General features: G+C 44.7%; 1 protein-coding gene across 2 annotated transcripts in view; it reads left to right on the forward strand.

Moving 5' to 3' along the window:
- The window catches only part of LOC130124555 (neuropilin-1a-like), a 94,814-nt gene extending 88,018 nt beyond the window's left edge, over positions 1-6,796 (forward strand). For both annotated transcript variants that reach the window (XM_056293957.1, XM_056293958.1), the window contains 4 exons: positions 451-761; positions 1,858-1,954; positions 2,206-2,250; positions 2,894-6,796. In XM_056293957.1, coding sequence (XP_056149932.1) covers positions 451-761; positions 1,858-1,954; positions 2,206-2,250; positions 2,894-3,168 — 728 coding nt within the window. In that variant the 3' untranslated portion in view covers positions 3,169-6,796. The remainder of the gene's footprint in view (positions 1-450; positions 762-1,857; positions 1,955-2,205; positions 2,251-2,893) is intronic.
- The last annotated feature ends 10,360 nt before the right edge of the window (positions 6,797-17,156 follow it).

Consider the following 17,156-nt stretch of genomic DNA (forward strand, 5'->3'; position numbering starts at 1 on the left):
CTACCAACATACAGTATACATGAAGAATAGAATAGACCGGAAGATGCATTGAGATTGAAGGATGTTCATTTATTGTGCTGTCCAGGGGTATTCAGATGATAGGAGTACATAACCTCACATACACTCAGAGTACACCTCCACTGGATAATCAGTATGAAAGATTTGATCGTAAGCTTAATGTGATAGTATTTTGGGGATGCTTTGATACCATAAGAGGACAGACGGTATGTTCATTCAGTAGTCTTTACCAAAGGAAAGTTGCCCCACTGGCAGTGTTTTACACTTCTCTCATTTCTGTTAAGTGTACAGTAAAATGCAGTTTTTATACATGGCAATATATTTGCGCGCGCAGAAAACACCCTACCAATCAACCACTGCAGACTCTTGTATCGCCCAAACACGTTTGGGACGCTTACCTTCTCTCACCAAGTGTCTTACTGCCATCTGCAGGCGGACCGGGGAACTTCATGTACATGCAGCTAAGTCCAGTCATTGAGGATGAAGAGGGGGAAGAGGAGGAGGAGGAGGGGGAGAAAGAAGAGACGGTGGCAAGGTTATCCAGCCTGCCCATAACGGCGCCGGACGCTGACCTATGCCTGTCGTTCTGGTACCACATGTCCAGCGAGCACGCAGGGGCACTCCACATCAAGCAGAGGAAGGAGGTGGAGGGACGGCAGGTGCTGTGGACAATCAGCGGACACCAGGGGAGCCAATGGAGGGAGGGGCGAGTTTTACTACCCCACTCCAGCGCCTCATATCAGGTACAGTCTTGGTGATTTACAGAGTGCCCCATCACTAAAATGATTGTAAAAAAAATGCTTTGCAATAACTGCAAAAATTGTATAAAATGGCAAAATACTGCAAACTATAGAAAGATCAAAAATGCCCATCTGAAGCGAATCTCAACTTGAACATATGTAATTGTTCAATAGAGAAATAACTTGTTTAGCAACAGCATTGCGGTTGTCCAGGTCTCATAACAAATGGATATTGAGGGCAGCCCTGTGAGGGGTTTGTATGCTCCCCTGTGTTTTCATGGGCCTCCAAATGAGTTTTTTCTTCAAGTCCAAAAATTGCATGTCAGATGAATTGGAGACACTAAATTACCCATAGGTATCAATGTGAGTATGAACAAAGTAAGTAAGTGATAATGCGCAAGGCAGAGGCTTCCCTTGTGAAGTTCTTTAAATCCACCTTGTCCATCATTATTATATTGCTATAGCTGTCATCTGTCTTTAATTCTTAGGCACTTTTGAAGTAGACGTAGATAGTGGGGGAAACAAAATTGTCAATAAGATTAATTTTTAAAGAACAATATTTCCTCAAAAATATTTTCACACAATCTGTATAAATTAGTTCCAAATATATTTTTCTGAATGTATTTTTCCAAATGTACCCCCGCCCCCGCCCCGGTCCTCTGGAGACTCAACTGCTGCCCATGTATTGCCAATTAGCATCCATTTTTGTATATTTTCTCAATATAAAATTATTTCACACAACTGTAGGACTAAATAAGGATATAGCTACAGTACATAGTTCTTTACTGTGATTTTGGTTAGCTGCTGTTTGATATTAACAGTGCATCAGGGGTATTGATTCAGAACCCAGATTGAGTACATATGAAAATATTACAGACCTGCAAGCCAATCAGAAACAAGTATTTCCATCCAGGGCATTGGTATAAAATTGGAAGGGCTCCACCAAACCATGGACAAAAAAAATTATGGATGGATGACTGAGCGGATGCATCTGATAAAATGCACCACACCAGCATGCATAGAGCATTGAAAGAGTCAGAATGACACAGTGTTCATGGTAAGCCCTGTTTCCCCACCGGCCATGTGTCGTCGTGTACAGGTGGTGATAGAAGGCGTCTGGGACAGCCGTAGCACGGGACACATAGCAGTGGACAACATCCGGATCCTGGATGAAATCAACACTGAGGAGTGCAAGGGTATGTAGTGACAGCCCTCTGACCCCATGATACATTTCTTTATTCTATATTATGGTTTAACACTTTACTATGCAGTACTCTACTGGAACCTATTCTATTTTGTTTCTACTCTGTTCTGTTCTACTGTCTTCCATCCTTTTATGTTTTAAACCCCCATACTCAACCTCAACTCTCTGTCCTGTTGAGTGCTTCAGGAACGATGGAAGAGCTGTGTCTCAGTGTAATGGGCTTTTTTTCCTCCTCCCTCTCAGATCCAGAAATTCCTACTTCTCCACCGACTGATATCTTAATCCTACGTAAGTACCTCGCAAAACTCTCATTCTGCCATTAAGATGTTCATCATGACAAGTTTTTATGTGTTCACCAAATACATTTGTTTTCTCAACTCAATAGTATTTTGTGTTGCCTTACATATAAAGTAACATATTTCCTGTAATGTCAAGTCAAGTTTATTTATATAGCACATTTAAAACAACCACAGTTGAACCAAAGTGCTGCACAAGCTTAAAATACAATATAAAATAAGTAACACATATGAATATAAAAATATATGTAAAAAAAGATGGTAAAATAAAGAAATTAAAATGTAAACAATAAAACACAAGAGTAAAAGTATATGGACACACACAAACCCCTCTGTCGGTGTTCAGAAGCTGGACTGACAGGAATAAGTAAATATTAAACATTCCTACCCATGAATTGTTTACTATTTAGTACCCTTATTTTTCAGAAAGCCTACGTGTATTAAAAATATATGGATTTTCTGTTTATACTGCACCATCTGCTCCAAGATGCTGTTTTACTGTGTTCATGAATGGAAATGACTGATTTATGGGAGGTGTGGGTGAAAGAGAGGATACGAAGGTTAAAGACGAGAACTACACGAAAACATGACTACATGATGTTGAACGTCGTTTTCATGTCATCTCTTTCCCACAGCCATGGACTCCCTCTCCCAGGACACAGATGATCTCGGTGGTCCGGGCAACATGCTGAAGACCCTGGACCCCATCCTCATCACCATAATCGCCATGTCCGCCCTGGGCGTCTTCCTGGGCGCTATTTGCGGCGTGGTGCTCTACTGCGCCTGCTCGCAGGGCAGCATGACAGACAGGAACTTATCCGCCCTGGAAAACTATAACTTTGAGCTGGTGGACGGCGTGAAGCTAAAGAAGGACAAGATAAACGGACAGAGCAACTACTCCGAGGCGTGAGCGGCGGAGGGGACAGAGGGGAGCCGCTTCGCTCTCGGAGGACACATAATTGCAGTCAATCAGTGAGAGGAACAGGTTGGACTAAAGCCACCGGATGGACGGCAGGGTGGGCTGAAAAATGAATCAGCTGTTGATTTTCTTTCTTTTTTTTCCCTCAGGAGCTGAAGTGGGATGAACTGACCAGTAGGGGGCACTGTGTATAAAGAATCTGTACAGCAAAAAAAGAAAAAAGAAAACAGAAAGAAAAAAGAACACTAAGGATTATATTTGTTCTTTCGCCGTGATTTGTTAATTTCATGTTAATCACATGCTGGTGTTGAGACCAATTCAGATGAAAGTATTTATCGTTTGTGTACTTTTTTCAGGAAAGATAAGATTTGATTTTTAATTTTTGGATTTCTTTTTGTTTTCTTTTCCCGAGGTCATTTTTTCACAGTAACAGCTAAAATTGTGAACTTCAGTTTACTTATTCTGATGTCTGGCTGTTTGACTGTGTGTGTGTGTGTGTGTGTGTGTGTGTGTGTGTGTGTGTGTGTGTGTGTGTGTGTGTGTGTGTGGTTGCAAATGCGCATGTTTGTGTCACGCTTAAAAAAAACCCACCTGTTCACATGGAGTTTGTGTCATTGGGTTTGCCGTCTCCCTCTGAGTGTGTTTGCATATTGTGGTCATGTTTGTGTGCATACATAAAGTGCATGTGTCAGTTGCATTCATGCGTGTTTGTGTACAGTGAATTCTGATGTGGTTCCCCAGCTGAGCTGTGCATGTGCATGCACAGTATGTGTGTGCCTGCACACATCCATTCAGTATGTATGTGGGTGTGTTTGTGTCCATCCGGGGGGGGGGTACTATCCCTAGCCCCTTCGACCCACGTCCGATCCCAACAGTGCCTTTTTTTTCTCAAACATTTCAGTTGCCTTTTTTTTTTTTTGCCCACCAGTTCTTTTCTCATCGACACATCATGAAAGAAAGAAAAAGTAGACTTAACATGACCTCGCTGAGCTGGTGTTCACTTTTGAAATCTTACGTTTTGAATTCAGGTGAAAAAGATCTGCCAGTGGAGTGACGTTTCCCCACTTGTTCGCAAGGGTTTTTTTTTTTTAGGCAAACAGCACACAATATCACACAATGACCTTGTTAATATGGCCCCTTTTTTTGCAGTCAAAGCAGCACATTGAAATTGGCAAGAATTGTGTCCAGGGTTCCCACACAGGTCTTCAAGTCGACAAAAACACAGTTACCTGTCAACACACACATGGTAACACTTGTTATCATTGCCCCATTGAAAAAAAATTGTATTTTTAGTGTTATGATTGACTATGAAGTGGCATAAATAGTCGACAGTGTTACAGTTGAGAAACTCATCGAGGTGAATACTGACCAAAATGTCAAAATCCAGTCTTGAAATGTAACATTTGGTCTTGCAATGTTATTTTTTAGCAATGTGTGAGGTTCAGAAAATGTGTAGGAACCCTGTGCACCACCCGTTCATGGCACATGACCCATCCAATATGTTGTACATAGGTTTTAATATATTTGAGCGCCCTTTTCTATAGAAAAAAAGAAAGAACATAAGTGCTGCAGTATCCTTCTCTACAACTGGGTCAGAATCACTTTAATCATCAGATCCGATACACGCACAGGATCTGTCTCCGCGGCACCGGTGAAGAGACCACACGAAATGCAACACATATGTTGACGGGGGGGGGGGGTGCCTTGTGTGTGTCCATTAAACAATATGGTCTGATTACCACTGTCTCTGAACGGGGGATGTTGTGTGTTTGAATCGTGTCAGTGGTTTTTACCTGATGGTGACTGCTTTGACTTTACAGAGACAAGCCTCCCGTTGGGCTAAAGCGTTTGTTCGGGGGTTATAAGCAGGACGGTGCCCTGTGCCGGCAAGAGACTGTCGGCATGCTGGGGGACGTGTGGGCTCTTCCAGAAGTCTGTCACTCCAGCGGCGCAGCATTTGCATGCTAATATTGTTTTGACCCTGGCTAAATGGTGCATCATATGCCTGTTAGGCCACCGAGCTCTGGCTCCGGGAGCAGTTTGGGAAGTGAATTGTAAAACTGCAAGTGGCTCTTACCCAGTAATGTGACTGTCGGGTCGGAAAAGACTTGTGAAGCCAACTGTGTTGAGCCAAGGCACAGAGATGTGAATCAAGGTTGCCACGATAATGTGATTTGTATGTGTCATCCTTGTTTTCCAGTGTTGACTATCAGAGGAGAAATATCTGTCATTGCAATTGTCTTGGGCTCTCGTAGTCATTCATTCTGACGGAGGTCTGAAATGCGATCTATCACTCATTCAGCAAATGCTGTTGATATTTAGCGAGTTTCAAGCTTTATAATGAAGTCATATATCTTGTATAATGTAATGTGATTGATCAGACTGGCGGACAAAGTGTCACATCCCTCAGCTAGCTCCGCAGCAGCAGGACGTGTGTCAACGCTGAATTGATGGTGGCATCACGTGGCCTGTGAGGGACGCAGGCCTCACCGTCGCTTCAGCCGGTTCAGCACGTAAAGTCAGGGTTGTTCAGCGGCTAGCAACATAACACTCTGTTATTCCACCCTAGGGTAGGATGGCTGCAGCACTCTTTCTGGCTTGTAAAGAAACCACTCTATGAATTGCTCGAATCAAACGGGACTTGAGCCCAACCCTCCTGTCAGCACCTAAAGCTGACAGCCAATCAAATTAGTGAACAATGTGGAGACGACCAGTACTACCAATCAACGTAAGAGGCTCTAACAGATCATCTGAAATGAATATTGTCATGAAACCCGTTGTTAGGTCTCGGTTCCCACACACACACACACACACACACACAAAGAATGTAATTTCCAAAACTTTGATTTATTCTAACGTCTAAAATACACATGTTTGTAACACAACGGCAAACCTAGACAGAAATATTCGCCATCAAACTCTGGATTCAGTCTAACTCTAAAGGGATAGTCCACCATTTATTATTGTTGTTATTTGCATTATTTCCTTTTACTTCTCATCTTAATATCATTAGGGCTCATGTCACTTTTTAAAAGAGAAGGGATGCTGCAGCACTAGACCTGATAATATTGCACTGATATATTTAAAAAAAAATCTATGTGTTTATGATGTTGATTTATAAAAAGAGACAAGGAAGGAAGGAGAGGACAGTGTTATGGTTGGTTCTTTTAAAACATGGTTTCAGATGATGTGATATAATTCTGAAATGTAAAATTTACAGAGATGTTTTTCATTATCGAAAAAGCTTAGACGTGTCTCTCTGAAACATTTAAACGTAACATTTTTCTTTACTCTGTATAATATCACCTTGTGTTTCTGTACCGTTACAGATTATATGTGCCATGGTTTTGATTCTTTTTCTACAATGAAATGATTTTATTTTCAATACTGCTTCTGTAAATTGCCGTCTCAGATCTAAAAGAAAAAGAAAAAAAACTGCGAAAGGACGAAAGGTTTTAGAAAAAAATGGAAAAGCAGTGAGGCCTTAAGTGACTAAAAGAAATGTTTATACTTTAACTCTCTGGTCCGCACCCAGACTCATCTGTCTCTGTTGTCACAGACTCTGATCATTGACTACTACATTCCAAAGAATTGGATCAAATAAATGTTTTAATTAAGACCAATGCCCCTGTTTTTTTGTTCTTTAAAGACATTGATGTCGTGCGGATCATATGGAATCATCTCTTCACTCCTTTTGAGAAGATATGCATCATCAGACCTATTTTGGAGGGAGGTCAGCATCAGAAATATCTATCATATCTCCCAAAATCAATTTTTTTTCACTTTATATTTGGGCAAGTAGGTTCGCTTTATTGAACTCAAAGATGGTAAATGTGTAATATTTTTGAAGGCTTGAACAATTGCCCCATTAGACTGTGTTGAAGCCCAGCAAGAAGTGTCTCAATACTGGGGCAGTCAGCGAAGTGTTTGCTTGTGTGACTCTAAATGGTGGCCACCAACGTTTCAATGAGGTCTGGGTTTGAAAAAAGGAAACCTGTCCTTTAACAAACAAATGTATTGAGATGTTCTGCATGAACCATAATGCTGCTGCAGCACGTCCAGGTCTGAGGAGTAGCCCACAACTGCTGCAACCTGCAGAACAAGGCGGGGCTACACCCCCTTCTCCTAACCTTAACCTGGGGCCCACATGTAGCCTTGCCCCTCGAATGTGTAGCCACACCCCATACTGTAGACTGCAGCTGAGTGTACTTGAGTCTGAGGGATGGACGGCTCGAGCTGTGGGACGCTAGTTGAAATCTCCAATTATTTCTCCATTAACCAATGCTCGAAAAATGGTTACAAATCCATTACAACACAACTACTGGAATCACGTGCTTTGGGGATATACAGTAAGAAACTACAAAATAATTTTTAAAAATCATTGCAAAAAGTTTTATTTTGTCTGTTGCTGCACAAAGATAATCAGAATCACTAAAGGTAGAGTCAGATCATATCTAAGTGGTGGCATCATTGCCTTAATATTGCAATGTGGCCTAAGTAGCTTTTCCTTAAATTCCCCATGGTGAATTCAAGCCATTTCGCATTAGGGTAGGAGGCAACCGGCGGCATGGTGGTGCAGTGGTTAGCGCAGTTGCCTCACAGCAAGAAGGTCCTGGGTTCAAGCCCCAGGGTAGTCCACCTTGGTGGGTCATCCTAGATCATCCTCTGTGTGGAGTTTGCATGTTCTCCCTGTGTCTGCGTGGGTTTCCTCCGGGGGCTCCGGTTTCCTCCCACAGTCCAAAGACATGTAAGTCAGGTGAGTTGGTCATACTAAATTGTCCCTAGGTGTGTGTGTGTGCGCGCGCGCCCTGTGATGGCCTGGCGACCTGTCCAGGGTGTCTGCCCAATGACTGCTGGAATAGGCTCCAGCATCCCTGCAACCCTGAGAGCAGGATAAGCAGTTAAGATAATGAACAGATGGATGGTAGGAGGCCACCACCAAAGGGTGACTGTCGTTTTCTCTCCCTATGACATGGCGATAATGGAGCGGGACTGCACAGACGCGATCTAGTTTATAGTTAACATAAAACATTAAAGATGCAAATCATGATTGGCCTAATGCAATGTTTGCTACCCAATAAAAAAATGCTATCTTATTATGAAGGCTAGAGCTAGAGAATAGCTCAGCTCACCCATTTTATCACTTGACTAGCTAGTTAAACAATTCATGCAGGCTAGCTAGATGAGGAATGGGACAAGAAGCCATATGAGTTAATGCTGCTGTTAAGGGCTCTCAGAGATTATCTACTCTTGTTCATTTTATCCTTTTCTGTTAATGAAATATGTTGGTTTGATTTGTGCTTGCACGCTCACGTCTCTTTCAATGCCTGAACTGCCCCACAACTCCAAACATCCCATCTTTAGTGGCCAGAGAGAAAGTATTGCTCCCCCTTTCACAGGCACTGGCACTGCAAGTTGAAAAAGGAATACACTAAACTTAGATTTCTTTAGATTTTCTCATTAGATTTCTTATTTCTCATTTAAACCTGGTGAAGACCTAGTGGGATCAGCTCTTTTTCAGAGTTGTGTCCTCCAAAATACAATTTTTTTAATGCACCATGGCTTACTGGCCATGGTAGGGGCTTGGCTATGGTTTTTAGTGATCTTTTTTTATCTGTAAACCCATGTCAACTGATGAATATGTAAGTTTTGAATTACTGCTATGTAAGATTGAACAGTCAATTCCGGTACTTTGTGCACTTATATACAGACCCCCAAAATCAACAAAACTTTTATTGATGGATTCTCTGACTTTTTCTCTTTTATAGTTACTAAATCTGAAAACCTTTTAATTTTAGATGAGTTGAGCATTCATATTTGCTCTCCATCAACCCCACTTGAGCAGGATTTTCTACATTTAATTGACTCCTTCAATCTTACCCAGTTAGTCATGGCTCCTACTCTTCACATTTTTATGATACATGGTCATATTTTTGACCTTATTTTATCTTTTGACATCCCGGTCCCCAATGTCCAGATAAATGACATCAGTTTATCTGATCATTGGCCCATTATGTTTTCCTCATCAACCCCCTCCCAGACTCCTAAACCCTGTCTGCCAGGAAACTATTCCAGGTCTATTACTCTCTCTCATTAAAGCTCCCCTGGGGTCTGGGCACAGAACAACTGGTCACAGTATTCAACTGCATTTACACTCAAGACTCAATTGCCCCTTACAAAGTTAGAAAAGCTAAAATCAAAGCTCGGCCCTGCTTTAACACCATAACTTGTGCGGCTGGGCAAGAATGCAGGAGAGCGGAGCGTAAATGGAAAAAAGATCAACTCCAAGGGTCTTACCAGCATCTGAGATACTATCTGGCTAAATACCAACAGTGTGTCAAAGCAGAGAGGACCAAATGTTTTTCTGATGTCATCATAAAAACACACCCGTAGACCCGAAGTGTTATCTAATCCAAAAAATACAGTATTCAACCCCGCAGTCGCAAATTGTCCTGAAGCAACACCAGATATCTGTGAATATTTCCTAAGATTCTTTTGTAATTACCCTACTCTTCTGAGCTGTCCCGGTCGCTGCTCCACCCCCTCAGCCGATCCGGGGAGGGCTGCAGACTACCACATGCCTTCTCCGACACATGTGGAGTCGCCAGCCGCTTCTTTTCACCTGATAGTGAGGAGTTTCACCAGGGGGACGTAGCACGTGGGAGGATCACGCTATCCCCCCCCCCCCAGTTCCCCCTCCAGGGATAATGCATCCACACTGTAACGTTGAGCTCTCTGAATCAAATGGTTTTTTACTTTGGGCCGTGTTGGCTCAGCAGTGTGAATTTCATACATTTAATAATGACCCAAGCTGAAATAACAGGGTATGCATTACTAGGCAGCAACGATCAGTTTCTGCCCAATAATGCACGCAGCCTTTAAAACTCGGTAGTGACACTTCAAATCAAAGTTTGATAGGAATCAAATGGTTTTATCAGCACATATTTTATTTGATTGACTTTGACAGAGTGAATTTGACATTCATTCTTCCCCATTTAAAAAGCTCATTTTTATATAACTATCTGGAATCCAATAAAAAAACATCACATTTCAGACTAAGCGTATAAAGGAAATGCTATGTACTACTTCTGAGTCTAATAAAACATTGATGACTCTAAACGTTAAAAAAACATAGACTCAGGATCATTTATCATCATTGATGAGCCTGACAAAGAAGATTATTGTAGCGAATTCGCGGGGGGGGGGGGGGGGGCAGCCGGGAACCGCCGCAGCCGGGACGCGAACCCCGGCCTCTCGCACCACGGGCGACTTAACGTAGCCTGGTTAACGTGGTCGGTCGGGGCGCGGGAGACGTGGATTCGCGTCCCGGCTGCGGCGGTAGAAGTAGGCCAAAGAGGAGGTTTATGGGTGTGGTGAGGGAGGACATGCAGGTGGCTGGTGTGACAGAGGAAGATGCAGAAGACAGGAAGAAATGGAAACGGATGATCCGCTGTGGCGACCCCCAACGGGAGCAGCCGAAAGTAGTCAGAAGTGGGATGGTGAGACCGTGAGCCCATCGGAAGCGCGTACGCCCAGAGGCGGAGCTGATATACTGACGCGCGGGGACGCGCTTCCCGAAAGAGCGGGGCGGGGCGGGGTAACGACCATGGATGGATAGGCTCGCTAGCCTTTGGCTAATGGGTCGGACTCTTGAGTTGACTGGGAGGGGCAGTCGCCCGTGGTGCGGGAGACGCTGGTTCACTTCTCAGCTGCTCCCTGAATTCGCTGCATTATATTGTTTTTAAACAGTACTTTGCCTTAAAACAGTGCTCCCGCGAGGCGCGTGCAATTCTCGGCGGGCAGGCAAAATTGCGTAACACCTGCCGCAATCAAGACGAGGCGGAAGGAACAGGGTTTAATGAGTGGCCCTATGCAGCGCGTGAGAGCTGTTGATAGGATAAAGCTTCAAATTGAAGTTCAACGGAAATTAACGGGGAAACCGCTTCTCTTCATTAACGTGGTGAGTTTCTTGCCCGTACAGATCAAGGGAATGCAGACAGGTACTTCAGTCTGCCACTGGAAACCACATTGCTTTTGGAAAGTAATCGAGCAACTTACTATGAAAATAACTATGGACACAAAAGAACACTACTACAATGAGCATTTTCAGTGGCCCACGTGAAGGTAAGACTGGTTTATTAATAAGCTTTGCCGTTGTTAGCTAAGTTCGATGTGTATTTACCCACAACTGCTTAGGCCATTTTAACGCTAGCTAGCTATCCTAGCTAAACTTGGGTATTACAGGAAGCAGGAAGTAACTGGTGCTAGACAGCCAACGTTAGCTAAACTGGTTGTGTGTTAAAGGCAACAACGAGATAAATATTGGGCTATTTTGTGTACAATGACAGACCGATGCGTATAGCAAGGCCAGCCGGTTTTCACATTGGCATATAGCAGGGATAGGATAAGTAACTACACGGGTAATTTTGCTACGGGATCTTTACTCAGTCCTTTGCTTGCATTCGCCTCTGGGATATCCTTCATCTATTCTAGGGACCGTATTGCGTGTGGCTGTCAGTGTCTAAAGTCAGCGTATTTGGGCTGGATGTCAGTTCTACCAGTGACAACCCTGTTAATGTCGGCCAGGGTTACCAGATCTGTGTGATTAAAAACCAGCCCAATGGCCAATCAAAACCAGCCCAATACCAGAACTCAAAATATGACCCTGCCAAGCTATATATGCTGCTTTTAAAGTCCAACAGCATTGCTATCATTGCCAAATGTATTGTAACATCTACAAAGTAACACCATGAATGTTTAGTATGCCAGTATTAAAATCTGTTTTCCCTAAACAGTTCTTTCACCTAGGTCCTAAAATGGTTGTTTAATTAGATAGAGTATATTATTATAGATAAAATATAGCTCTGGCCCTGTGATAGCCTGACGGCCCATCCAGGGTGTCTGCCCGCCTGCCCCCCAATGACTGCTGGGATAGGTTCCAGCATCCTTGCGACCCTGAGAGCATGATAAGGGGTTTGGATAATGGATGGAAGTGGAAGATCTAATTATCTCCCTCTGGCTCCCCTTAATAAGACATGAGCTCCCCTGAAAACATGATTTGTGAAAAAAAAAAAATTTTTGGGGGGGTCTCTATGCATTTCTATTTTTCTGTCTTCATCATCATGGCTCATGCACAAAATTAGGCTATTATTGATGCATGATTCATACATGAGGCTCACTAATTCACTTTTAATAAAGATACCGGCATGCATGCAATTCTTGCCATCGCCATCGAAGCGTGGCAGCACAATCAGAAAAAAAAAACAATCTTTCTGAAAAATAAAAAAACTCCCTTAGTCCCACTCAGTCTGCGTGCCATATCACCATTATTCATTTTTATTTTGTAGTCGGCATACAGATAGCTATGTCAAAAAGAAAACAAGGGAGCTTAGTCACAAATTTTGGATTAACTAAAAAATCTAAGCCGATCGAAGAGCAACCACAGCAAGAGGTGATTCTACAACCAACGCTGATGCTACACCTGCTGGGATTGCTGTCAGCATGAACCCGCCAATGCCCGGTGTGACAGTGCAGGACAAGCCGACAGAAGAAGCTGGAGATGGGGGTAATAGCTCGAAAGAGGAAGAGGCCAATAATGATGCTAACCCCACCTACCCTTCTCTCCCACCTAACTGAACTAGCCAGCAGTGGAGGGAATGGATGACTCATAACACATGGCTATTCATTAGGGTGGAAGCTTGGGATGCACAGTATGCAGACACGCAAAAACCCTTCTGCTTTCTGAAAAGGTAATTGGCACGCACTTATCGGAAGAGTGGATTAACAGGGACATAAGCAGCCAGGCACAGATCCGCCTATATGGTGGCCAAGGAAAGGCTGGCTTATAAAAAGCTCCCTGCTTCGATGAAGCTTCAGGAGCTCAATGGCGCAAAAGTAGGCACTGTACACAAGTCAGATCACTTGTGTTCTGAAATTGTAGGCCATATTGCACAGCAAATGTGGAAGATGTTTGTTTCAGACATTAAAGAGATCAAAAATCAGCATCACCATTGATGAAAGCACAGTACACGGACGCGCTTTTCTCATTAAATACGTGAGATGTGATGTGTGTGGGAAAGAAGTTGTGGACAATGTATTTTTAGACTGTAGAACTGACATGGGGCACAGATGCAGAATCAATTTACAACAGCTTGAGACAGAGCTTTCACCACACGGGATTAGAATTATGAGTTTTTGGGGAAACACCTCATCAGCATCGCCACAGATGGGGCTTCAGTTCTCACTGGCAAAACCACTGGAGTGATTGCAAGGCTTAAATGCTATTTCCCAAACATTCAGTTCATACATTGCCTGGCCCACCACCTTGAATTGGCAGTCCTTGACTCTCTCAAAGAGGTTTCTGGATGTAACTACTTCAAGTTTTTTATCTCCAAGCTGTACTCTCTGTACCACCAGTCCGCAAAGAATGTAAGATTGCTCGAGGAAGCAGCTGCAGATCTAAATATGCAAATTTTAAATCGGACAGATATTCAACATCAGGTGGGTGGCGAGTAGTTTTGATACTGTAAAAGCAGTCTGGAATAACTACCCTGCTTTAGCGCACCACTTCAAAACAGCAAGCAGGGATGCATCTCGCAGTGACACCTGGAGGAAGAAATGCCTGGGGTTACACGAACGCCTCACAAACTGGGTTTTTACTGAATCTGCTTACATGAAAGACATACTCCGTGAGCTGTGGGGCCTCTCACTGAAACTTCAGCAGAGAGATATGTCTCTAGTGAATGCCAGTCGCCACATTCAGCACTTGATATACTGACAGCCATGAAAGCGAGTGGAGGTAAATCCACACTGAAGGCTGAACAGTGCACATCTATGGGCCTGTTTAAAGATGTTGAACTCCTTGAGGGTAGACACGATTAACCGAAGTCAGTTTTATCAATCTGTGATTGATAGTCTCACAAAACCTTATGCCAGAATCAGACCTTGTCCAGATGCTGAAATCTCTGGGTAAGCACTTTTGGCCACAGGACCACAATGCATTGATCCTGTATGGAGAAAACGAAGCACGGGCACTGGCTAAAACACTTGGCGAATCAGCCAGCGAAGTGGTTGAGCAGTTCCATGACTGGAAGTTACAAGATAAAGCACCAGGCAAAACGCTGGAAAAGTTTTGTACAGCAAGCAGGACATATCTTTCCACCTCATCTGAGTGTGAGAGGGGGTTTCTGCAGTTAATAATACTGATAGCAAGACCCGCAATAGGTTGGGTGAAAAACCTCTCATCGCTTCTTTTTGTGGATCTTAATGGACCCCGTTTGGAGAGATTCGACCCAACTCCCTTTATCACATCTTGGATTAAACCAGGTCATCGCCAGTCCACATCATGGGCTTCTGAACGAACAGTAAAGGCAGTTGATCTGAGGCCTCTGTGCTCACTTCTGTTTTAAGGTAAGCGCTATTCACAATTAACTGTATTATTCACTGTTAGCACTGTATTGTATGTGATGGGTGTTGATGAGGACTGTATCCCTTGTAGGCAGTCTGACCTATTTCTGTTGGTATTTACAATGCTCATGCATGTGTGTGTTGTTATAGGCCGGTTTGTTGATACGTGACCCTCGCATTTGATGTCTTAATTATATCAAGAAATTATTGTGCTCATCTGCATGTGATGGGTAACTTTAACTGTTGTTGATGAGGACTCAATCCCTTGTAGGAAGGCTGGCGTGCTCTGTTTTTGATTCAATGCTCATACATTTGTGTGTTTATAGGCTGTTTTGCTATTTGACCTATCTGTGTCTTATTTGTGCTGAGAAACTATGCAGAGTTAACTATGCAAACAATGCGTCTGGTGGCCGGGCCTTGGCCCATGGGGCCCGGTCGGGCCCAGACCGAAAAACAACATGGAATCACCACCCCATGGACCCACCACATGTGGATTTGAGCATTGGGGTAGGGTGCAATGCAGGCCGAGCGGCAGGCAAAGGCGGGGACCGGGGTGTGTTGACTTCCGGCATCGCAGATTGGTCCTCAGGATGTGGAATGTCACCTCTCTGGCAGGGAAGGAGCCTGAGCTGGTGCGGGAGGTGAAGCGGTACCAACTAAATATAGTTGGGCTCACCTCCACACATAGCATGGGCTCTGGTACCAAATTCCGGGAGAGGGGCTGGACTCTTTACTTTTCTGAAGTTGGCCAAGGTGACAGACACCGGGCGGATGTGGGGATACTCACAAGTCCCCAGTTGAGCGCCGCCGTGTTGGAGATCTCCCCGGGGAATGAGAGGGTCGCCTCTGTATGACTGCCAGTCGCTGGGGGGAAGGCTCTGACTGTTGTGTGTGCTTATGCACCGAATAGCAGTTTGGAGTATCTGGCCTTCTTGGAGTCTCTGGGTGGTGTCCTGGATAGGGTTCCGCCTGGGGACTCTATAGTTCTGCTTGGGGCTTCCGTGCTCCCTTGGGCAACGATGGAGAAACCTGGAGGGGTGTAATTGGGAGGAACAGCCTCCCCAATCAGAACCCGAGCGGTGTCTTGTTAATGGAATTCTGTGTGAGTCATGGATTGGCCAAAGCAAACACCACGTTTGAACATAAGGTAGTTCATAAGTGTACTTGGTACCAGAACACCTTAGGCCAAAGATCGATGATAGACTTTGTGGTTGTATCATCAGATCTGCAGCCAGGCAGACCTGGCAAACTCAAATGTGTAGTGAGGGTGAACTGGGAATGTCTGGCGGAGGCCCCTGTCCATGAGGTCTTCAACTCCCACCTCCAGAAGTTCTCGCATATCTCGAGGGAGGCTGGGGACACGGAGTCTGAGTGGGCCATGTTCAAAGCTTCTATTGCAGATGCGGCAGGTAGGAGCTGTGGTCATAAGGTCATCGGTGCCTGTCGAAGTGGGAACCTAAGAACCCACTGGTGGATACCGGCAGTGAGGGAAGCTGTCAGGCTGAAGAAGGAGGCCTTTCGGGCTTGGTTGGCCCAGGGGTCTTGTGACGTAGCAGACAGGTACCATGAGGCCAGAAGGGCTGTGGCTTCTGTGGGCGCAGAAGCAAAAACTCGGGTGTGGGAGGAGTTTGCTGAGGCTATGGAGGAGGACTTTCGGTTGGTCTCAAGGAACTTCTGGCAAACCATCCGGCGACTCAGGAAGGAAGGGGAAGCAGAGCCTGACTCAGGCTGTGTTCAGCCAGGAAGGGGAACTGCGGACCCGGACTGGGGATGTTGTCAAGCGGTGGAAAGAACACTTTGAAGAGCTCCTGAACCCAGCTAACACATTCTCAGTGGAGGAGGTAGAGTCTGAAGACTCAGGGAAAGCCCCACACATATCCCTGGCAGAGGTCTCTGAGGTAGTTAAGAAGCTCCTCAGTGGCAAGGCGCCGGGTGTGCATGAGATTCGCCCTGAGATGCTGAAGGCTCTGGACATTGTTGGGCTGTCCTGGCTGACACACCTCTTCAGTGTCACGTGGAGATCAAGGACAGTACCTGTGGAGTGGCAGACTGGGGTGGTGGTTCCCATATTTAAAAAAGAGGACCGGAGGGTGTGCTCCAATTATCGGGGCATCACATTGCTCAGCCTCCCTGGGAAAGTCTACTCTAAGGTGCTGGAAAGGAGGCTCTGACTGATTGTTGAACCTCGGATCCAGGAGGAACAATGCGGATTCTATCCTGGCTGTGGAACAATGGACTAACTCTTTACCCTTACGAAAGGAAGTGCTGAGGGAGGGATGGGAGTTTGAGCAGGCCGGTCTACATGTGTTTTGTGGACTTGGAGAAGGCTCATGACCGTGTACCCCGGGGCACTCTGTGGGAGGTACTGCGGAGGTGTGGAGTACTGGGGCAGTTGCTACAAGCCATCCGGTCCTTGTATAACAAAGTGAAAGCTGTGCCTGCATTCTCGGCACAAAGTCAAACACGTTTTTGGTGGGTGTTGGACTCTGCCAAGGTTGTCCCTTGTCTCCGATTCTGTTTGTGATATTCATGGACAGGATCTCAAGATGCAGCCAAGGTGAGGAGTGTGTCCG

This window comes from Lampris incognitus, chromosome 14, assembly GCF_029633865.1.
Source record: "Lampris incognitus isolate fLamInc1 chromosome 14, fLamInc1.hap2, whole genome shotgun sequence".
NCBI classification, from domain to species: Eukaryota; Metazoa; Chordata; class Actinopteri; order Lampriformes; family Lampridae; genus Lampris; species Lampris incognitus.